General features: G+C 41.0%; 1 protein-coding gene across 1 annotated transcript; it reads right to left on the bottom strand.

Moving 5' to 3' along the window:
• Nucleotides 1-134: 134 nt before the first annotated feature.
• CDC20B (cell division cycle 20B) lies at nucleotides 135-24,797 on the bottom strand. Its single transcript, XM_014964853.1, has 11 exons — nucleotides 24,702-24,797; nucleotides 22,475-22,673; nucleotides 20,744-20,865; nucleotides 14,579-14,678; nucleotides 11,783-11,893; nucleotides 10,155-10,351; nucleotides 9,391-9,485; nucleotides 6,373-6,601; nucleotides 5,157-5,282; nucleotides 4,332-4,449; nucleotides 135-298 (listed from the first exon to the last, which is right to left on the bottom strand). The coding sequence occupies exons 1-11, from the start codon at nucleotides 24,795-24,797 to the stop codon at nucleotides 135-137; spliced, it is 1,557 nt and encodes a 518-aa protein (XP_014820339.1).

Genomic DNA, 24,797 nt, shown 5'->3' with positions numbered 1-24,797 from the left:
GACAGACTGACCGGGAAAATTGCTTTCTCTTGAAAAAATTGTACTATCTATCTTTTGCCATGTTTTCAATGGAAGACACACACATATTTTGACATTATTGAATGGGCTAATCACTCGCTTTCAAGGAAAAGAAGTCACAAGAATGAGCTATGATAACCATTAGAAAAAGCCTTGCTGCTGTTCTTGCTCTCCCCAGACTCATGGTATTTCCACAGACAAGCTATCCCATCGGCCGCAACAGAAAAGAGCCTGCTCTGGTCTGGGCTCAGGGCTATATGCAGGACTCTCCCTTTGTGACCTGTAAAATAAATGCAAAGATACATCACAATTCTACACTGATTATGCCAATCACTTTCACCATCCCCATCTACAGCACGGCTTGTTCCACTTTTACTATAGCAGCTGAAAATGCTGCATAGGATGTGGGTAGCTAGCACTATCTATAGATTATTTTCACATTAAGAAATTGCTGAAGGCAGTATTTTCCTACCCAGGACCAGGCTTTAACTGCCAGGGCTGCACCACATTGAGAAGACACTTCTGTCAAAGGAGAACATTGAACCTGAACTCCCGATTCTCCACTGCATTTACAACATCAGTCCCATCTGTGTTTGGTAATGTGTCTCACTGCTGAGCTTTCCCATCTGGCTGCACATGCCTTGCAGACAGTTTGCAGCTGATCCAACAATCATGAGATAGTGTCTCCAGCTGCTCAGTTATTACTGTTAAGGATATCTTTTAACAGTGATCCCACTGAATAATTTATTGGAATTGTATATTGAGTTTGTCTCTGGTTGTAATAAACTTTGGGAGCCAGACACTGAAGGCAGAAGCTACCCCAGTCTAGCAGCACAAAGAACACAGAAAACCCATTAACCTAGTTATTCAAATAACTCCCTCAGTAAAAGCAACTGAGATTGTACTGAAGGCAGAAAGAGTCTAGTATTAAACTGAGACTGTTGAGACATGTATTTACTTCTGCTCTCCTGTATCATCTAGCACAATGTCAATGCTAAGCAAACCATTGAGGTTTTTAGGCAAAAAGGGACATGAGAAATTAGAAGCCTTTTTACTTTGAATTACAGGCCATTAGTTTCTCTGGTTGGGTGAGTTACTGACAAACATATAGCTGAGCTAATCTAAGAGGGAGAAAAGAAGATTCTGAGACATGGTGTCTCTCTTCTTAAACAGACCAGATGAACCACATCCTAAAAGGAAGTGTCAATGTATGAAGGAAGTCTTGGGTGACCAACTTGAATGAATGTAAGTGCATGTCCTCTCATGGGACATCATCTTTATCTGAGTTCTCCATGACCACTTCTCTAGCTTAAAATAATATTACGAGGATAAACATGTGAGGAACTGTAAAGCCCTCTGAACTGTGGTACTTATCACAATGACACCTGACGAAGATCCATAGGACTGCTGTAGGTGGACAGCCTGCCTTAACTTTGAGAAGCTGCTACAATAGCTCTCTGGAGCCACTGTGACAAAAAGCAAATACCTGCTGTCCTGGTGCTGAGTAGCATGTGTCCCACCTAAACTTGGTGACTAGAATTTTGACAACACCACCAAATTATTTCAGCAGAGATTAATTTGCAGGCTTTGCTACTTCTCAGGTTATTGAAATGTACATGATCTTTTGTCAATATTTAAGATCATGAGTTTACAACCCAGTAAATTATTTACACTGTCTCCATTCTGTGTCTGTAACAACTCTGAAGAAAGAGCTGGACATGTAGTCTTTGGAAGTATCCAAAACTATCCACAATACTGACTGAAATCTGGTGAATAGTTTCAGTCAAAAAGACAGGAAGGGGAATAGGGAGAAATCAGAAAAGTTTAAATTATCCATTTCCATGTTTTCTGAGTGGAGAGGGTTGGGGTTTTATTTCACTGTTTCAAGATCACATTCGGATAAGTTTTAATAATTACATTTTTTTTTGCTTGTATGTTTTCTTTGATCCACAACAGCTTTTCTAAGGGGAGGGCATTTACATCGAAAATGAATCTTTTTTTCTAGTAAATTACTCTAATAGTTCTATCAGAAGTATCTCACAAGTGGGCTCAGTGCTATAAAAAGGTTAGTATCTTTCAGCTGTTACTCTGTTCTGAATAGACCCAGTAATGGGGAGCCTCAATTACTAAAGTACTCAACAGTAGTTGACAGTGCTTCATTGTCAGCTGAGGCCTTCAGCATTTAGGAGGATAAAACAATGAGATTCAGTTACTGCTTGTTTGTTAATTTCTTTGAGTGTAAAACTCATGTGGTTAAGGGTTGATGAGGCTGATTTAGAGCCATCTCACAATCACATCCATCACAGTATTTTTTCTGAACATATTTTGAGACGTTAATAATTTCTTCCAATATTCAATTGTCTCTAGTAAGGTAATAAGAGTCTTCACAAGCAGGAGTATATCTGTGTAACCATTTCCTGGTCTTTTTGTTTATGAAAATTAGTTTCTTTTGCAGACAAGTAAATTGAATATGAAACAGGATGATAAGTAACCCTCCAGCTTCACCAAATTACCAAAGCATTTGACTTATATGGTAACTGTACACTGTATTCTCAAAGGTAAGAGTAGATCTAGTCTCATTTCAAACAGTAAATTCAAGACTTACAAAGATCTGAGAAACCTCAAGCTACAGGCTACAGTAGTTAAGACTAATTATCCTGTCACTTTCCAGATTATTTCTCAGAACGTCGCAGGACATGGCCATGTCACAACAACCCCAGGCAACGCTACAGGCTTGGGGAAGAGTGGCTGGAGCTGCCCAGCAGAAAAGGACCTGGGGGTGTTGGTGGACAACTGGCTTAACATGATCCAGCAGTGTGCCCAGGTGGCCAAGAAGGCCAACAGCATCCTGGCCTATATCAGGAGCAGCGTGGCCAGCAGGACTAGGGCAGTGATGGTGCCTCTGTACTGGGCACTGGTGAGGCCTCATCTCCAGTGCTGTGTTCAGTTCTGGGCCCCTCACTACAGGAAGGACATTGAGCTGCTGGAGCATGTCCAGAGGAGAGCCACCAAGCTGGTGAGGGGTCTGGAGAACAAATCATATGAGGAGAGGCTGAGGGAACTGGGCATGTTTAGTTTGGAGGAGGCTGAGGGGGGACCTCATTGCACTTTACAACGACCTCAAAGGAGGTTGTAGAGAGGTGGGTGTTGGCCTCTTTTCCCAAGGGAATAATGACAGGACCAGAGGAAATGGTCGGAAGTTGTGGCAGGGGAGGATTAGATTAGATATTAGGAAGAATTACTTTACTGAGAGAGTGGTCAGGCACTGAAACAGCCTGCCCAGGGAGTCACCATCACTGGAGGTATTAAGAAACTTGACATGGCTCTCCAGGGCATGCTCTAGTGCCCAAGTGGTTTGTGGCGGGTGTGATGTGGTGGGGTGTTGTGTGTGTTGTTGCTTTTTTGTTGGTTTTTTGTTGTTTGGTGGTTTTTTTGTTTTGTTTTTATCAGCTGTTAGGTTCAAAGTACAAAGCTTCTTCAGCCACATTTTGTCAGCAAGTGTGAAAAAACAACCATACTTGTGAAAATTCAGCCAATGTGCAAATAATTTGGTTTTTCTTTTAACTTGAGATGCTTCTATTGGGTCACTTCAGTTAACACTGAAACAAGTGTAGTTTAATTAACCATTAACTCTAATGGTTAAGAGTGACAGCAAGCATCAGAAACAAGAAGGCTTAACAGCAAGGAAAAACTTTGATGTGTCGTGTAGCTCTACAGCTCCATGGACCAACACAGAGCAGCAAGGAAACTCCACATCCTCTGTCAGCACAGTACAAGGGAAACACGCTGCACTGCATTGCTCCACAGCTAAAACCATTCATTAAACCCCAGACAGCTCTAAATAACATAGAGAGATTTATTTCAAATATCATTAGGAAACTGATTCAGTATCCTTCCATGATGAGCTACAAAACTGAAGAGCCACTGAGTTATCTAGAAGGACATAGAAGAATATATTGGAAGCAACGTGACATCAGCACACTCAGTCCATGATAAGTAAGCCTTAGGGAGAAGTGGAAATACACAACCTGCAGCTGGGATGGCCTTAGATGTTATCGGGAAGAATCCCATCATTAAAATCAAGGAATTTTACAGATGCAACTTATGCTATTATCTTAATAAGTCAACCTTTACAACCCCGTGCACCACGATTGTGTGCATGAATGTATGTGTGTAGGCAGAGAGACGATGTGTAGGTGACTGTTCTTTCAACTCTATCTTACGTAAATGCATAAGGTATGCACTTGCAAAAACACACTGATTTAGACAGGCAGTTAACTGAACTAGTTTAAACTATTAACTGGAATACTTGCCATAGAGTTCAGATGAATTCATAAGCATGGGATACTTCCATATTTTCACCTTGTTTCCGGGAAGGCCTTGTCCAGTCATCAGTTCGCTGGTTTTGGGTAACCAGAGCAAGGAACAAATCTATTGCAATTTAAAATTCTGCTTTAGTTTTCAGAAAGGGCTAACATGCACCATTCAGTAGATTTTTAAACAAGCTACTGAGAAATAGTCACATTGGAATATTTGCTTATTTAGAAGGATCACTTCGTTCCTTACAACGCTTCAAAGTGCAGTTGCTTTACTGTCCTATCTAAACTGACAACAGCCTATCAGTATAAAACCAAAGCCCTTCAAACACATCCTCAGCTAAGCTGTAATAGCTCCAGGAAAATCAACAGCTATGCTGCTTTACTCCAGCTGAAAATCTGTTCCTCTCTCTCCTAATATTCAAACTCCAGAGACAGATGTTTGCCCTCTGACTCTTACACCTCTTCTCACCCCAGCAATCTGGGAATTTTCCCTCCCCCTCAACATTCTCTCCACATCAAGAGTTTTGGCCAAAGCTATTATTGCCAATAAGGAAAAGATGATGAAAAGTGTCTGGCCGGAAGACCACCTCCTCTTCAATCACTTCTGTGTCAGACAGAAGTGGTGAAGGAGAAACAACAAACTGCTTCTGAGTCCGATCACACACTGCAGTGCCGAATGTAGCACAACTGCACATCCAGAGAAAATCCTGCTGTTCCTCTGACTGCAGAACCACCCTCGAAGTCAGTGAGAGCTTGCCAAATGAGCACAGTTACACAAGAAGGGCATAGCCTAAGTATGCAGACATTTCATCATTTCACCTGAGAATCTGTAGCTACACTCTGGATGATTTTCTCACGATTTATGTCCCAGACACGCAAAATCCCATCTTTCATTCCACCTCCTGTAGCAAGGACTCTGGACTGCCAAGGACACCAGTTCATAGCCTAAAAAAAAAGAGAAAATAGATGCCAGAGCAGACAAGAAGGATAGCTGAAAAAAACAGAGTAGATTCTGCCTTAAAACTTAGATGGAAAAATTAACTGCACCAAGCACCTAGAATGTATCTTTGGCTTTTTTCACCCTACACCATGCTCTTTCTCCATACATACACAGCAATATAGAATGCCATAACTCCAAATACTGCTTCCTATACCATTACTTCACAGTAGCCTGTTCTGTCACAGATATGCCCATAAAACTCCAGTTTCTCTGCCTACCTCTCACAAGCCACAGATTCATGCCTCAGTACCAGAAGAATCCAGCAGGATAGTGTCTTACTGCCTAAGCCAAGCCATTGCAGAAGCCTCCGCGCTGTGACTAACAGGGCTTACAAGAGATATGGTTTCTTCTGAGACATTTCAACGATATGCCTAAGGCTTAGACTATGAAGAAAGCTACTAAGAACTGAATTCCACCTATTTCAATAATCTCCTCTGACCCTTTAACACCAGCTCTTCAGGCCAGCCCCAGATTTTTCCAGGAGGATAAACAGCTTATAAATGCTGGATTCCTCTGCCTTTTATTGCTGATACCTGTCCTCTCTCCCACACAGTCTGGGAATTCATAAAGATGAAGAATCTAAATCGTCCCATTTCCAGTTTCCTACTTTGGACTCTTTGCTACCAGTAATGACATGAAATTACGGGCAGGAAGGCAAAAGAAACCTCATATTTTAAAAAAAATTCAGCAGACAGAATTTTCCAAAACTCCAAAAATTGAAAGATCTTGCTTGTTAGCTTGTAAGCATTGTGCCACCAAAACAAACTCTGTTACAAAACAGAGAAGAAGGCTCTAAATTTTATTTCTATTTGGCATTATATTTGCAAAGGCCTACTAATCCAGTAAAATTTCCTGATCAAAGCACTGGCAAACTTATCTGTGACTTGGAATGAGAACTGGTCTTAAAATTACAGTCAGGGGAGAAGAAACTAGTAGAGATCAATGAGATAATTTGAAAAATTCCCTACCTGTCCACCAAACTATGTGATTTCATGGGAACAAATATAGAAAAGCAGACATTCCTTCTTAATATACCTTAACTGCTGAGGAATGAGGTATGGTTTTCAGTGGCTGTGACTGCAATTTCACACCAGGGTCACTAGGCCAGATATTCAACATACCACCACTAGACCCACTTGCCAGCCACTGGTCAGTTAGTGACCATTTCAGGCTGCAAATGCTCTGTTTGTTTTGGCAAAGAGTTCCAACGTGGTGCTGAGCAACCCGAACATCGTGGTGATGAATTGATCCCAGTCGTGAACCACTGTAGATGAAAACAGACAGCATGGGTTGAATGTTAAAGGCAAGCTACATCATCACGCTGTTTCTTCAGTGGTTTCAGAAGCAGACCACATCAGAGTGAAACGTGTCTGCAGAACAACAGTATTTCAGTAAAAGGAAACACAGACCAACTATCAAAAGCACGCCCTGAATGCAGCAGTGGCTGACAACAGAAAGGAGTCAAGCAGCTGCGCAATTCAAGCCAGGCAGAATATCTATTCTGCGCCCTGTCCAACTCCCAAGCCATTTAATGTAAATTCTTTCCTGTTCTTCATGAAAAATAGTTTTGCAAGATGATTTTTGAAAAGGCGATGTGACTCCATACCCAACAAAGAGGCAGTGTAAAACTGCATTGCTCTAGGAAAGGCCTTACTAGTGTGGTTCTCTGGTTCTGTCCCTTCACTTGTCCCCTTTCTCGCTCCCACTTTCAGGATTAAGGAAAACCTGCATAACTTGACACAGTTGCAATAATTGCCTGTTAGGAAACGGATGCCTGGTTCTACAGCCAGTATTATTAGCCTACCAAAGAAGGAAGAAATACCCTGCCTGGAATCACAGCTACTGTTACAGTTTAGCTCCTGAATATGGGTTTCACACATCAATACAGTTGAACTGAAAATACTGAAAATACCCTGCAGCACATTTTCTTTTCCTGTTTTTCTAAGAATATTACCTGCATTAAACCTATGACAAAACAGAAGAACTTCCTGCTGAAATTCACATTTCCAACTATTCTGGTGACACTGAAAACATCAGCAATTCCAATATTATCTTTCTGTGTATCTGAGAAACAGATATCTTACATTACTGCAATAGATTATTTAAGGCAATAATGTCTGGAGACTTTGCCATACTGGCTCTTAAAGTTTTTTCAGACACAAGTTAAGTGATTGGGAAGCTCTAAAAATGTACACACAAAACTGACTGACTGCAAGAAACACCATTTTATTGTGCTTATATCAGGGATTTGACAAGCTCTTGAAGATCACAAAGGCAAGAAAGATTCCAACCAAGCAGTGCACAACCAGGCACATCTTTATGGCAAATACCTATGAAGGTACATGGGATATGTGCATTATATGCAAAGGCATCATCGTTTGCCTCCTGAAGATTTATATAGATCTTTCCTACTAAATTATAAGCAGAAAATCTAGCCAAGAGAAAAAAAATTGAATTGCCAGTGTTGGCCATATTAAGTTTTTCAGGGAATCTATTCGTGTGAACGGGAAGGAACTAGTTTCCCAAGAAGCCTGGCTGAAAGGACATTTTCCTATTTGGCATAAAAAGAAATCCAAATCATTTGCTTTTGATGTAGAAGATGGCATCTGTTTTGCTAAAGACCAAGAGAAGCCAGCAAAATTTTTGTGATGGGTTAATTTATGGTACTGAAATTTACTTAGAGGTTCATGATGATGTGGTGTTGGACTCATTTTAACTACAGAGATTAGTACGCAATCCCAAAGTACCAATTGTCCACAGTAAAGTTTACAGTAAGAATGCTGCTCTTATTTTAATAGCAACAAATATTAACTCCATATCTTTTTTCTACTTACACAGACACTTTAACTCTGCTCCAATTTTAAATGAACTGGTTTCAAACCTAGCAGGAGAAATAAATATTGTCTCTACCTAATCTGTCAACCATAACTGTAGTTTACAGGTCCATGATGATTTTTATAATAAATTTCTACTCAGAAAGATCTGTAATTTGAGTTCCTGTTGTTTTCACTCCTTTAGCAAAACTGAAATGCAAATTGAAACTAATGCTCACTGTTATAAGGTTATGCCACTTGGCATTGGCAGGATGTTCTAGCTGCATCCTTGTAACTTAACCCACCCAGGGTACCTACTCAAGCCACTGCATTTTATTAACTGCTTGTTTCGCTGGTATCCTTGTGCCTCACTCCAGCCAGCAGACCTAACAGAATCGAAAGACACAGCATCTTATCAAACCAGAATAAAACTACCTCTAGTGTTCCTATTCAGAGATACTAGTTTCATTTTGAATTCAATAATTAGGTCAGTCCATCCTTAATAGAAGACTAACACATGATTTTAAAATCGCAGAAGCATCCATCATATACAAATATCTCCTCTGTACCTTCAAGCCCTAGTCAAATATCTGAAAGTGGGAGGAAAAACAGCACAAAAGAGTACATTTGATCTTTCTCATCTGAGTTCCCATATTGAAATGGTTCCTAAATATAAAATATTCACCAGCTAGTCTAAAATTCACCCTCGGCAAAGCAAAGGTCACACACTTCAGTCTTCTTTAGTTGTGGATAACAATGAGCTGGCCTTCCCTTGTAGATACAGAGATGTACAAGTCTAACAGCTGTGCTTCTCTGTGCATCTGAAAAGACAGATGCAATCTTGGTATCAATGGAGGGGCAGTCTAAATTACATGCCCTCTCCCCAGCACCAGACAGACTATGATTTTTGGAGTCCTGACCCACTGGAGACAACAGATTTCAAGCTCAGGCTTTGCACAAAAAACAGAGCCACAGCCTCCACATTCTAGTGAAATTCTGCAAGTGGTGACAGCTTTCCGGAAGAATAGTGAGAAACAGAGACTAAAGAGGCAGGCTAAATCCCCTTTGGCTGCTTTCCTGCCATACAGTAAATCTACATGTGATTTCTGAGATGGCTGATAAGTACAGGAACAGGGTAAGTAACCTTTGAGCAAAGCCAATGAAAACAGCAAAAATGAATGGGACATTTATCTAACTAAAAGCAGATGGACTTTTTCTGGGAATACACTATATCACTCACCTGCTCAGAATATAATGATTCCAGCTCAGAGCTCCAACTACAGACAGGTGACCAAACATATTTCTGAGTCTCTTTTTGGTTTCAATATCCCACAGCTGCCAATCAAAAAAAAAAAAAAAAAACCAAGAAATACAAATTTAACAACAACAAAACCAAAAATTTTCATACTTGAATGCAGTGGCCTTCAGAACTTTCAGATAGCTGACTCAGAACTGCAGCAGGTAGGTCCCTGTATTATCTAGCATCTCAGCCAAAGTCCCACAGAAATCTTTTGATAATTGGACTGTCCCATAACATCAGGCTGAGGGGTACGTGTACAATCACACTGAAGTAAAATTCTTGTGTGTGAATCCATAAGGAGAGTTTTGGCTTGAGTTCTCAAAGCACTGATCACTACAGTGATCTTAGCAAGACAGATACAAGAAAAAATAACCTGTGCTGAGTAAAACAACTTAATTTAAGAATTCCTCTTACAGGTGGAAAAAAATCTGATTGTTTCTGGACAACTGAACCATTAATTCAGTCATCAGCTTTTTAGTGGCTTCAGAGGTTCCATTACATATAGATAACACTGGGTATTGCTAAGCCATTCAGCAAGGTGCAGCATGATACAGGGAAGTGCTATATATTGTCTTCAGCAGAGTTATTCTGTAGTTTAGACAATCTTTTTCATTCCTTTCCTTAAAAAAAGTCAGAATCAAGTTGTCTTGAAGCCATGTTAGCTAAAAATGGAGAAAGACTAAAAAAAGTAAATTATCTAGTACTTGCACTTCTCCATCACTGGTGCCAACTGCAAGGCAAGTTCCTTCTTTTATCCAAGCCAGAGATGAAATGTATTTGGAACTGGAATTCAAATCAATGCTTTCAATGGCTTGAAGAGTTTCTCCATTCCGGATGTGTGCAGCAGGTCCTACAGCAATAGCAATGAGATTTTCAAGGCTCCAGTCCAGTATGTTTAGATCTAGAAGAAAGCTACTAAAAATTACTGCAAAAAAAGTTGTACGTAATAGCATGGTGTGAGGGGGATTATGGTTTGGGGGAGAGAGGAATAATTTTTTTAATAGCTATGGATAACCTTCAAGGGAATGCTTCCTTGAAACCACTACTAGCAAGTGTTCCTCCTACATAAAGGAAAGTATCTCTAACAAACCAAGGTCTTGACATAGGAGGGAGTCTATATGCTACAGTCTGTCCTACCTCTTCAGGCTAATGATAACATTTACCCTGCATGGGATAGGAAAAAAATTCAGAAAGGAATTAGGTTAATTTTGCTCCTCACATTCAGAGCTTGCTCAGCAAGCATATGCTGTAATAATACTGTTTCCACTGCCCCTGATGCTGGGTGCATTGTACTTGCAGACCCTGGCAAAGCAAGTTACTACAGCAATTAGCTCCAGAACAGCCAGCTATGTCAAGTAGGCCAGAAGCTGGTATACAACAACTAATACCAACCCAGGATATTCTCCCATCAGTCAAGGGAAATCCTCAGCTGCCCGTTTAGGACAGCTAAAAAGTCATTTTGCATGATCACTGAAACACAAAGGATTGTTACCACAGGCCAAGGTCTGACATCATATTTTCATAACTAAAATCACTCTGAAGAACACCTGAATCCGTCAGTGAGCTGTTTCACTACAGTCCTGGTTGTTGCAGCCAGAAATAAATATTACAAAATCACTTCCAAAGACTTATATTAGTGCTGTGAGTGTCAGGACATACCTTGTTCACAATCAGTGTAAATCATACAAACAAACCCTTGTCCTGTTCATAGGTATACAGGAACATTTGCAAGGATATGTTGAAAAAAACTCCACAGAGACACTTATGCACACTTGCACATATACAGCTGTTTGTTAATCTTATCAGTGTTAAAACATATTATTTGCTGCTGTAGATCACAGATCCACGTGTGTTCATCTTGTGCATGTTTAATTTTTGCCTGCATACCACCAAAGACATAAGTCAGAAATTAGTTCAGAAGGTATCTACCACACAAACCATAAAAAATGTCATTGATGTCTCTCAAAATAAGATATTTCAAAGTCTGCTCAATCAAGCTGCTGATGTGTTGACTGGCATCTAGATATCCAAGGCTGATAGCTGAAACGTATAACTTAATTAAGCAGAGGTAAGTATATTGGTTTGATTTGAAAGTTGTATTGAGCTCTATAGCTGAAGGAAACTGCATGAGAGTTAAGTAGTAGTGATTCTAGGATTTGATTACTCATGTCTCCATCCTGGGGCAAGCAGTTTTCAAAGATGTATCCTTATAAGAAAAATGACATCATGCATATGTCCTGCAGAGTTTCCACTTTATGTGAAGGAGACAGACCTTCACATTCTTTCTTGAAGCATCTCTGTAAAAACCACCACACAGGAGAAATAAACTTACAGTAATCATTGCGCAAGCCAGTAATATGAACCCTCACTTCTGGATCCAATGGTATGGAAGGCTTCATGATGGTAGCAGCTCTGAACTCATTCTGGGTACCCTCTCGGCATCCTGTATTTGAAGATTCATCACATGTAAATCAGTAATGCAAAACATCACCAGTTTTTCTTGGGCCTAAGCCTTTCACATTCTCACCATATTTGTCTCTCCATGGTCAGAGGAGGCCAGAAGGGTTTAATTTATCCTGGAGTCGGCTCAAAACACTAGAGACATTAAACTTGCTGAAAGCCACTGTCTACCACCTCTTTCAAACCTCCATGGATTTACTCAGCTAGAACGGAGAATACAGTCCACTATATTTTGTTTAAATTGTACTACAGCTCAATACAGACCATGTTGGTTTTTATCTTTTTCACCTTAGTTTTCTGTCAAAAGTTGTTAGTAACAGAATATTTCATACGTGCTCTCCCACTTCAAAACCGCCTCATACAGCAATTAACTTCTCTGCCTTCTTGTGTTAATTTCCCACCAAAAGGTCTCCCCCATCAATATCTAACCACAGGAAAAGGTTTTTAAATCAACACACAGCTTGTGACAATGCATAAGTGAGAAACAAAAGCAAATACAAGTATGAGCAAGCAGAAGAGTCATCCTTTGTGGTCATTGTCTACATTATGCTGCAAGGACTCCTAAATATCATAGAAAAAAAGTCAGATCATTAGCACTATGAATGCTAGATTTTTACGTGTAAGAAACTATCTTGATGTAACATGCAGAGCAGAAAGCTGAAGATCCATGTTTCTGTGCTCTTCTCTGTGTTTTGACTTCTTGAATTATTCTCCAGAGAGGAGTATGTAGAATGAGTATCAAAAATTTCAGGGGCAGAAGACATTATTTACCGTTATAACTAACTTGCTCTGTTAAAAAAAAATCCAACACTGACAAAGTTTTTGTACTCTGTAACTTAAATACACACATAGACATCCCATATGGAAGTCCAATGACAAATTGTGGAGAACTTATTTCACACAGTCCTTCCCTACACTGTCCTCAATCTTCCCCCCTAATCCAGAATTCATTTCTGCTGGACAACAAATGTTTCCCCTCTCAGCTATGGTACCCCTTCTCTCACCAAATAATGACAAGTCAATAAAGATAAGCAAGCAGCAGGCCACAGTGATTTTCTTCTGTATCTAAAATTTTGTGCCATTAAATAATCAAGTAGGCTTGCAGGAATGACTTTCTCAGACCCCCCTGATACTGATATACCTGATATAACACTGCATTTTAACCCTAAAATAGTTTAATATTACTGAAATGAGATTTCTCTGTATAGAAAAATCTGCATTTCTTGTATCTAGATTTTTGTTATTTTTTGAAAACTTTACCAAACCTTTCTGAACCCAGCCAAGTAAGATAATTCAGGAAAACTAAGACATTTAATTGTAACCATTGGATGAATGGCAATACTTCTGAAACACTCTGAAAATGTTTTTCTTCTTTAACATTGGTAGCTGGTATTAAGCGGTGAGATATAAACAATAAAATCATCTCTGTAACTCATTTCAGATTTCTCTTCTCTCATGAGTAATTCATCTACCCTGAATTCATACTGATCGCGCTTTCAGCTCTATTCACATACTTCATAGACATATGAATGCGCATAATGGGCTTTTTAATTAGTGGAAATTAAGCTTCATTATACCATTTTCTGTTGTTTTGCCTGGTTACTAGTAGATATCACTGACATGGTAGGAGTTCAGCTCTCACTTCTCAAAATGAGACTCAGGAAGTGGTATAAAGTCAGTATTGTCACACCACACCACTTGTTCAACAAGCAGGTGGGTGGAATAAAACCCAGTATTACTGATACCTGTCTTAATTTGCCATCAAAAAAAAAAAAACACTGTGACTAATCCCTATACTGTTGTTATTGACTGCTCTGAATTGAGTCTTATTTGCCTGGAGAGGAGCAACAAAGGAATATATAAATCTGTCACATAGCCCCGAACTTTTTCTACAGGAGCTAAACTCCAGATTCATAAAGAAGCTGTTTTTCACCGTCATACATGAGCATGAATCAGGCCCTGACTGGCAAGAACCCATCCTACACAGACATAGCCAGATCACCAAAACAAATCATCTGTCCAAGACAGAACACAACAAAACATTGGTCTGATATTTAATGAACTGGCTCACACACAAATAACTGGGAATATCTATATTATTCCACAAGTTAGCTCTTCACATCCCACCTGTTTTCCAATTGCCTGATGATTCACACCCCCTTATGCTCATTCATTCCTAGGATATCTTTTGGAAAGAACTAACCAGCTCCCCAGTAGATGACACCAGTACTAGTGACAGTCTGCTCCAGCTACCTTTCCCTACAGGTAGGAGCAGGACCCCACCACCTCTTCATGTCTTGCACTCCCATGTACCCAACAGTCCATTTAATACTTATCCCATCCCCATTCTGCAGCACAACCCCATGTTATTTGTAGGATTCTAAAACTGAAAAGCCGAAAGGAAACTAACATTTTCAGGCCATTAATGTGTCAGATCAGACCCAAAGGAGATCCAAGTAAAATACCACACTGGAAGAGGTGTAATACTATCTCTCCACAGGCAGTGGGAACTCTAGAAGCAGCCCCGAGTGGCATGATCTCAGCCACTCTGCAGTCTTCCGTAACACTTGCTGGAACAGGAAGATGCACTTGCTTTTCCAATACAGATGCAGCCTACTGTACCTTACCGTTCAGTGCACATGAGAATATTTGCTATATTGGAACATACCTTTCCAGATGCAATTGGTATTTTCACAGACCTTCATGTCACCACTTTTTGCAATGCTATATCCAGCCTCCTGGACCAGTGGAAGCTGAGAAGGACGTTTCTGTTAAATACATAGAAGTGAAAACATGACTGAATGAATAAATCTGTCAAAAACATATGTAAGCATCATGGATAACACAACTGCCATCCAAGGGCTCAACATTCATTACATAAAAGCTTCAAAACAGCTTGTGTCTTGGATGGGAGATCAGTAATAAATACAGAATACCGGTGTCCTATGCTCTAACTTGAGCCACCACCTTTCCTTCCATAAAACACCAATTCACTACTAATGATGACAAAGTTTAACAAAGCTGTTTGAACAAGGCCATCTTACCAGTGGAAGAGGTCACAGGCCCTGTACATCTATAGGTACTACCACAGATCACCTGCCAAACCTTAGTGCCCTCTCTTCCTCTTCTAAATTGGCTTTTGGCCTCATTTTACCAGCACACAATGCCATGTTTCTGCATGCCAACTGTAAGTCTGATGCCTCAGGCTTGCTCTATGAGGGAAGGTCAGTTGTGTGGTACATACACGAGCAGGGCTATTGATTCCAGCAGGAGACCTACTGGATGTCAGAGTTCTCTCTCAAAACAGGGTCCCAGAGCTTGGAGTCCATGATCCCATTCCTTAAACCAGAATTACAACATGAAACTGAAAATATATGGAAGGTGTCTCAGCTGAATAAGATGTTTTCAATTACATTATCATTTCCTTGGGTGACAAAGAATCAGATGATGCAGCAGACAAAGAAAAGAAAAGGCAGATCTGAATTGTTATTGGAACCTGATTCTTTTTTTTTTGAAAAAAAAAAGAAAAAAGAATGGCTTAGGACTCTAGCCAAGACTCAGGCAAAGGCTCATATCACCTCACAGGGGATATGAATCTCTTCACCAATCCCTACTCATATGCATTCCTTCACAACGTTCCCTGAGTTGAATGCTCTGATGTCAGTTGTCTGTTTGGTCTGTATTTGCAATCAGGTGAAAATGCAGCTGATGTTTTTACCAGCCACTCAAAATTAGTATGTTCTTCCTCCAATGTCTGTGAAATCTATCCTTCCAAGCACACTCAGTGTACTTTTTCAAAACCCTGTTCCAATCATGATAAGAAATGTCTTACAAAAACATAGCTGGAAAAAAATTGTTCCTTTTTATATAGATTTTATATATCCCAGCTGTTCTACACCAGGCCTTCAGCTTTGAGAGGCATTTTCTATGTGATTTATACAGACAACCTGGCAGAAAGCTAATCAGATTGCTTGGATCTGTGTCTGTGTCCCTAACATAAGAGCAGATATTTCGGTGGAAAACCAACTGTGTATACAAGGAAGTAATCTTTTGGCCCACAAAGAGACCTCAGACCACACACATTCACTGGAATGTGAGAAGATTTTACTTTTTTCAATGCACCCCATCCCTTCATGCTACCAAGCAGCACAAATTAAATAGTCATTTCTTATCATATCTAAGATTAAAAGATTTTCTGACTTCCAAGTTCTTTACATTTTGGGAAGAACTTGGGTTTTGGTCATCCGACAGTGTTATCTCAAAGACCTCCCCGTCATACGTTTAGAAAATGGTTGTGGTCCTTGATGTAGAATTCCTAATATCTTAGTTCTAACTCAACTCCTCCTTGTAAATTACAGTTTAATTCTAGGTAAGTAACTTCACCATAGAGATGAAAGACTGACACACGGTTCATATTGGGATGAGTAGTGTTTAATATCTTCATCAATGACATCAAAAGTGGGATCAAGTGCACCCTCAACAAGTTTGCAGATGACACCAAGCTGAGTGGTGCAGTTTACGTGCCTGAGGGATGGGATGCCATCCAGAGGGACCTGGACAAGCTCGATAAATGGGCCCATGTGAACCTCAGGAGGTTCCACAAGGCCAAGTGCCAGGTCCTGCACCGCAGCTGGGGCAAGCCCCAGTATCAATACAGGCTTGGGGATGAAGGGATTCAGAGCAGGTCTGCCAAGAAAGAGTTGGGGGTACTGGCACTTTCCAGATGCAATTGGTATTTTCACAGACCTTCATGTCACCACTTTTTGCAATGCTATATCCAGCCTCCTGGACCAGTGGAAGCTGAGAAGGACGTTTCTGTTAAATACATAGAAGTGAAAACATGACTGAATGAATAAATCTGTCAAAAACATATGTAAGCATCATGGATAACACAACTGCCATCCAAGGGCTCAACATTCATTACATAAAAGCTTCAAAACAGCTTGTGTCTTGGATGGGAGATCAGTAATAAATACAGAATACCGGTGTCCTATGCTCTAACTTGAGCCACCACCTTTCCTTCCATAAAACACCAATTCACTACTAATGATGACAAAGTTTAACAAAGCTGTTTGAACAAGGCCATCTTACCAGTGGAAGAGGTCACAGGCCCTGTACATCTATAGGTACTACCACAGATCACCTGCCAAACCTTAGTGCCCTCTCTTCCTCTTCTAAATTGGCTTTTGGCCTCATTTTACCAGCACACAATGCCATGTTTCTGCATGCCAACTGTAAGTCTGATGCCTCAGGCTTGCTCTATGAGGGAAGGTCAGTTGTGTGGTACATACACGAGCAGGGCTATTGATTCCAGCAGGAGACCTACTGGATGTCAGAGTTCTCTCTCAAAACAGGGTCCCAGAGCTTGGAGTCCATGATCCCATTCCTTAAACCAGAATTACAACATGAAACTGAAAATATATGGAAGGTGTCTCAGCTGAATAAGATGTTTTCAATTACATTATCATTTCCTTGGGTGACAAAGAATCAGATGATGCAGCAGACAAAGAAAAGAAAAGGCAGATCTGAATTGTTATTGGAACCTGATTCTTTTTTTTTTGAAAAAAAAAAGAAAAAAGAATGGCTTAGGACTCTAGCCAAGACTCAGGCAAAGGCTCATATCACCTCACAGGGGATATGAATCTCTTCACCAATCCCTACTCATATGCATTCCTTCACAACGTTCCCTGAGTTGAATGCTCTGATGTCAGTTGTCTGTTTGGTCTGTATTTGCAATCAGGTGAAAATGCAGCTGATGTTTTTACCAGCCACTCAAAATTAGTATGTTCTTCCTCCAATGTCTGTGAAATCTATCCTTCCAAGCACACTCAGTGTACTTTTTCAAAACCCTGTTCCAATCATGATAAGAAATGTCTTACAAAAACATAGCTGGAAAAAAATTGTTCCTTTTTATATAGATTTTATATATCCCAGCTGTTCTACACCAGGCCTTCAGCTTTGAGAGGCATTTTCTATGTGATTTATACAGACAACCTGGCAGAAAGCTAATCAGATTGCTTGGATCTGTGTCTGTGTCCCTAACATAAGAGCAGATATTTCGGTGGAAAACCAACTGTGTATACAAGGAAGTAATCTTTTGGCCCACAAAGAGACCTCAGACCACACACATTCACTGGAATGTGAGAAGATTTTACTTTTTTCAATGCACCCCATCCCTTCATGCTACCAAGCAGCACAAATTAAATAGTCATTTCTTATCATATCTAAGATTAAAAGATTTTCTGACTTCCAAGTTCTTTACATTTTGGGAAGAACTTGGGTTTTGGTCATCCGACAGTGTTATCTCAAAGACCTCCCCGTCATACGTTTAGAAAATGGTTGTGGTCCTTGATGTAGAATTCCTAATATCTTAGTTCTAACTCAACTCCTCCTTGTAAATTACAGTTTAATTCTAGGTAAGTAACTTCACCATAGAGATGAAAGACTGACACACGGTTCATACTGGGATGAGTAGTGTTTAATATCTTCATCAATGACATCAAAAGTGGGATCAAGTGCACCCTCAACAAGTTTGCAGATGACACCAAGCTGAGTGGTGCAGTTTACGTGCCTGAGGGATGGGATGCCATCCAGAGGGACCTGGACAAGCTCGATAAATGGGCCCATGTGAACCTCAGGAGGTTCCACAAGGCCAAGTGCCAGGTCCTGCACCGCAGCTGGGGCAAGCCCCAGTATCAATACAGGCTTGGGGATGAAGGGATTCAGAGCAGGTCTGCCAAGAAAGAGTTGGGGGTACTGGCAGATGAAAAGCTCAACATGAGTCGGCAATGTGCGCTTGCAGCCCAGAAAGCCAACTGTATCCTGGGCTGCATCAAAAGAAACATGACCAGCAAGTCAAGGGAGGTGATTCTGCCCCTGTATTCTGCTCTTGTGAGACCCCACCTGGATCCAGCTCTGGAGTGCCCAACATTAAGAAAGGCATGGACCTGCTGGAATAGGTCCAGAAGAGGGCCACAAAAATGATCAGAAGGATGGAACACCTCTCCTGTAAGGACAGGCTGGGGTAGCTGAGGTTATTCAGCTGGGAGAAGAAAAGGCTCCGGCAACATCTTATTGCAGCCTTTCAGTACTTAAAGGGGGCTTATAAAAAAGACAGGGACAGACTTTTTCACAGAATCATAGAATGGTTAGAGTTGGAAGGGATCTTAAAGATCATTGAGTCCCACCCCCCTGTCATGGGCAAAGACACCTCCCACTAGAGCAGGTTGCTCAAAGCCCTGTCCAGCCTGCCCTTGAACACCTCCAGGGATGGGGCATCCACAGCTTCTCTAGGCAACCCATTCCAGTGTCTCACTGCCATCACAGTGAAGAATTTCTTCCTAATATATAATGCAAATCTACCCTCTTTCAGTCTAAAATCGTTACCCATCATCCTGACACTACACTCCCTGATAAAGAGTCCTTCCCCATCTTTCCTATAGACCCCCTTTAGGTACTGGAAGGCTGCTATAAGGCTCTCCCCAGAGCCTTCGACACCCATTGAGTTGTGTATTTTAACACTTCTAAAATTCACAGACTTTCCAATCAGACCATGACGGGAGCACTGTTGTTGAAAGGAGGATTTTCCAGGGTATTTTGTTTATTTAGAAAGGCAATTGCTTGCCCTGAAGCCCAGGTTTTCCAGAATGATGTAAAAGCATATATCCAACGACTCTCAAAGAGTACAATTATTAGAGGATATGAATCAACAAGCCTGTTAGCCCAACCTGTCCTAACACTACCTCCTTTTCTTAGAAGTTGAGCTTGATACCCTCACAGAAACTTCTCAATAATCTCAATAAGGATTATAACACACTATAAGCAAGGTTATCGGGTACACATCTTTGAAGCAACCTTACTTAACAGGTGTAGTCAAAAAAGTAATCACATGAAAACAGCTATCAGCATCTTCAGTACTGACCTTGCAACTGGGGCAATCAAGGAAAGGAAAGCACAAGAAAAAGCATGGTCACTGACTAAAAGTTTACAACTTAATACAGAAACAGTCAGTTAGACAGCACTAAAATAGAAAGGTATTTCTGAGTGTAATGTTATGATAATAACATGCTTAACATGAGAAGTCAATTTGCAAGAAGTTAGCAAAAAGAAACAGATGGGTGGCTGGAGCATAGGTTTATTTAAGATGACAAAAAGCAATAGATAATGGCAAAAAAAAAAAGTGTCAGTGTCCACTAGGAAAAATTAAGGGATATAGTGTACTGCAATAGAAAGCAACACCTAAATGGGAGGTGATCTGAAGTCTATGTTTCATGTTAGGTAGATTCCATGTGTTCTTTCAGCCTTGGCCAAGAATCTAACCTCCTATTGTCATGACAAAATATTTTATTCTCAGAAAGCTACTTTTGGGCAAATTTTTCATAGCACCTCATTCTGTCTATGTGACAAAACAAACAGCTACACCTTGCACAACTGAAGAAGTGATCTTCTTCACACATAGGGGTTATTAAAATAAGTGGAAAGCTGAGTCATTCACGTTTTTCATGCGTATTTTTTAAATATACGTTTTCCCTCAGAGGTAACCAACATATCTTGAGGGCTTCATTAGGTTGGTTTCGGTTTCAGTTTGCAGGATGATAGCCTGGAGGAAGGGGAGAGAAGCCGAATCAAATAAATGATGAAGCAATTACTTCTGACATTTCTCTAGCAGACCTAAACAGACCTCTTCTTTTTACTGTTCTCCATGTCAATAAGGTACTATCAGCATAATATATTCCAGGCCAAAGATAAGGTAAAAAAAAAATTTAAAAAATTTGCAAAAACACATCAGGAAAGCAAATACCCTACCTCTGCATTTGAATGTTGCATTACTCACCTGTTTCTTTTCCATTTCAGCTCTCCCTCTATTCCTCCCTTCCAAGTCTGCTGCAGTGTGACTGCTAGGTGGAGTCACAACAGTTTTCACAATGGAGAGTTTCTTAGGCATCTGAGGTGTCACTGGAAAACAATTTTAATGGAAACAATTCCTTTAAAAACCATACATAGGGTTATTTGCCAAATATGTTTCAGAGTAGCACTGATTTCATAGTAGCAGTACTCTATAAGCAGATCTGACACACTAAGTGGGACAATGCAAGTATCAACATTTGAACTAGTCACCCTGCTTTCCTTTTGTCAGTGAAGAGAAAAACATTTCTACAGCACTATTCATCTTATCCTAAAAGAGATGTCTAAAAAAGGTCAGACTGATCATTCCCTTTATAAAGTGTGCCTGTTTACTACTGTAGCTCATATTCAGCCTTAGATTTACTGACAGGTTACACAAGATTCTACTCCATAGGAAATCAGTATCTGATTCCCCAGAACCATTACAGACTTTCACCACTGCCAGTGGATACAGCATGCAGGACTTTCTGTTCTAGAAACTGAAGCAGGGAAGACTTCACGTTGTTTCAGAACCTGAGTTTCCTAGAGCTGGGCACGTATTATTAACAGTATTCTGCTTGGCAGAAGACAGAATTGCGCTTTCTGACCAACAAGCATGGATGGCATCGTCAGAACACATCCTGAACACTAAACAGCATCTTTTATTTGCTTTCTAAATATTTTAATTATTAATCAAGAAGTGAACTTTTTAGTTCCCTACATCTTCCAGGAAGCCCTTCTACACACCCCATGTAAATACTTCCCCACTATCTCCTAGCACTGATGGAAGTAGGAGAGAGTGGCTTGTTTCACCTTTCTGCTGTATTTGGAGAGAAACAGCCTCCCCTAGAGTTGGTTATTCAGAACTCTGATGGGGTATGGAGAAAGTTTGATCCATGCTATGAAGCTGATCTAGTCTCTTCCTAAAGTAAACTGAGTGTGAGTGTTCCTTGGCCTTTGTCAACATCTGAAGCCTTAAACATCACAGGAAGAGACAATAACACAGGGCACGCTTCTCCTTCAGTGGGCGTACACTATACCACATCCAGCCACGTAGCCCCGTTCAAGTGCTGCAGTTATGGCTGAGTCTGCAGTAAGGCAAAGGAGCAGAAGTGAAGGAGAAAAGTCTATATGAATTCTCCTGCTCTCCTGTCAGCTACTGCTAACACTGCAGGTATAAAGCCGCAGCAGCTAACCCTGTGCACTGTTACAGCCCAGTGCATATGAAACCCAGCCCAATACAGACCTCCATTACAGAGGAAAAAAGACTGGTCTGCAACAGGCATGGCATGGCTGGGGATGAAGCTTTCATGTCTCTAATTCCTTTCACCACCACCCCTGATGTCAGCTGTCTGTGTGACCCGCTGCCCTAGCCTGTCTGCGCACAGGGAGCAGGAACCTCGGGCCAAGCCTTTCCTCTCATGACCGCAGTGTCCTCCTGAGGCCCTCTCATGACCGCAGTGTCCTCCTGCCCAGAGGATGCTGGCCCTGAGCTTGCTCTACCTCTGAAGCTCGGCACAGCCTGCTGCTGCTTCACGCTGCCATCCCCACAGCCCCTGACAGCAGGACACGGGGGAACACCAACCCACGCCTCACACTAATTCCCCACACTGGGTTATTTCAGAAGTCCCTCCATGAGGCCATCCTCTGTACCACAATGTTCCTCTGCACCCTGTCTGACCTGGAGCCTTCCCAGGCGCGTTGGTGTGCTGGGCCACCCCGGAGGCACAAGGCCCGGCCAGACCCTCAGTGCTGCCTCTTGCGTGCAGCTGCTGCCATCTTGTGACAATAGGGCTGCTCGCCACCGGCGCCCTGGCCGCCAGCTTCCTCTTAATCGAGCTCTTAAACCTGGCGTACGTGGTCCTTTCCGAGTCTGGGACCTGCACAAGTGCAAGGAGACAAAACACCACAATTAGTGATGACTGAATAGCATTCTGCCCCTTCCCTCTGTTCCAGGTTTTCCTCCGCCCCCTCAGAGCAGCAGGCCATGTTGGAAGGGGTGTTGGGCTGAGGGTGGCTCCAGCAGCCAGTCACCTGGATGGAGAAAGAGTGAGGGGGAAAAGACAGAAAGAAACAATGGTTTCTGGTCAGATACGCACCCCTGAATCAACTGTCACACGGAAGTCCTGTGGCAGAGCAGAAAACTAAATTAGTGTCACTCGTGAACTAGGCTACAGCACTGGCCTTTGAAAGGCCCAAGGCATCATCAGGCATTTAGCACCAGATCCTGGGTCTGGTCCCTTCCTGAAAGATGGGCATTTGGGCAAACCCGCGTGCTGGCTGTCTGCAACCAGGCTGGTTTTCTGATCTTCACCCAAAGGAGGGCTTAGATCGCTTCTCATTTCTGAACCTTCTTACCACCACTGTGGCTTGCTCGCATTATTATTTGGTATGCTTTCACTTTTAATATATTAAGGCACACTAAATAACGATTAAATGACAGATTTACATTTCTTACTTTCAAATTCATTCATAGAGCAATTCGTGTACATAAGAATGTATCATAAAAGCATAAGAATGTATGAAAATTTGAATGTAAGAGCAAGAGATGTTGTTTTCCAGAGTTTTAAAGCAATATTTTACATGAAAGTAACAACAGTAAGAAAGCACAGAAAGTATAATAGGCTTCTACATCATTATTAGGTACTCCTGTCAATATTTCTAACATATTAAGTCTTGTAATTTATTTTTTGTTTATTTCTGAAATAGCATTAGATGCAAATTACAAGCTGTTGAGACATAACTTAGACACCAGGATCTTGCATGGATTTTCAGAAATCAAACACATTCAAACTTGCTTTTAAAAGTCAACATTAGTAACCTGTACCTACTTGTGGAATACAGCTTTGTTCATTTCAGCATGGAAGTCTGCACTTTTTCTGTCCCCAGCGCCAGAACATCACATTCACAGGCCTCACTGCCAGGCAGACATCAAGCCTCACACGTCCTCAGATCACAGGAAACACCCATACAAATACTGAAATTTCACAATACTTCCTAAGCATCTCTTCATTATGTACAACTGTGTGAAACTCTCTATATAATCTTCTTAAACAAAATTAACATGGGCCTTACTATTATAGAACATTATAGAAACAGCTGAACATACCACTATTGTGATATTGTACAAATCAAGTATAGTTGAGGTTATACTAGAGTCAGTGAAAAGCAACAAACCCCCAGATTCTAGGTTTTACCTTCAGAAAGTCCCATTTTATTTTCATCCTTTAAAATGTAGCCTCTGAGCACAGCAAAAAATAAGAGTGATATGAAAAACAACCGAGACAGAAATCACTCTTCAATGGTGGTTTGGACTGGGAGGAAAAGAAAGTTAGCAGAGCCTGACAAGCAAAGCGGGCTGAAAGACAAGGAATAGCTTAGAAAAGCCCAAGAACAGAAACATGAGGAGGACAAAACAAAATACTGAAAGCTGAGAGGAGGAGACAGAATACCAAATGGACAGAAAGAAAGAGGGAGGAACTGAGCAAGGGAAGACATGAAAAAAGACAAGAGAAAATTCTGTAATTCCTCAACTTGAGTTGTACCAACTACATGTTGACGTACCCTCAGAAACGAAGAGCAGCAGGCAAACATTTTTAAAATATAAAACAGTAAAATGAAGACAGATGAGACACCAGACTTGTGTGGCTCTAAAGTTCAGAGTACCTTTCACAATTGCCTCAGCCAAACACAACCAGACCTGCCTGCCTTACACCCAAAATTCTTGGCTAATTCATTCTTCTCCCATGCAAACCTTCCATCTTCTCATCTCAGCACAGATAGTTTCTGGTTAGCCAGCAGCAATACAAATACCTATTTTCCATCATCAGCTGCCCCTTCCATTAAAAAAAAAAAATTAAAAAATTATCTTCCTTTATGCCAGCCTATAAACAAGGAATTTTTCTCACCTCCTGTGCATGTTTTACTAACAAAGCTGCCTGTGATCCCACAGCAGTTGATGAGAGGCAGGACAGAGGCTGTAAATTGGGTGGCTTCTGCCACAT

Source organism: Calidris pugnax, unplaced genomic scaffold, assembly GCF_001431845.1.
Source record: "Calidris pugnax isolate Ruff unplaced genomic scaffold, ASM143184v1 scaffold273, whole genome shotgun sequence".
NCBI classification, from domain to species: domain Eukaryota; kingdom Metazoa; phylum Chordata; class Aves; order Charadriiformes; family Scolopacidae; genus Calidris; species Calidris pugnax.
This window is presented reverse-complemented; position numbering and strand designations above follow the sequence as displayed.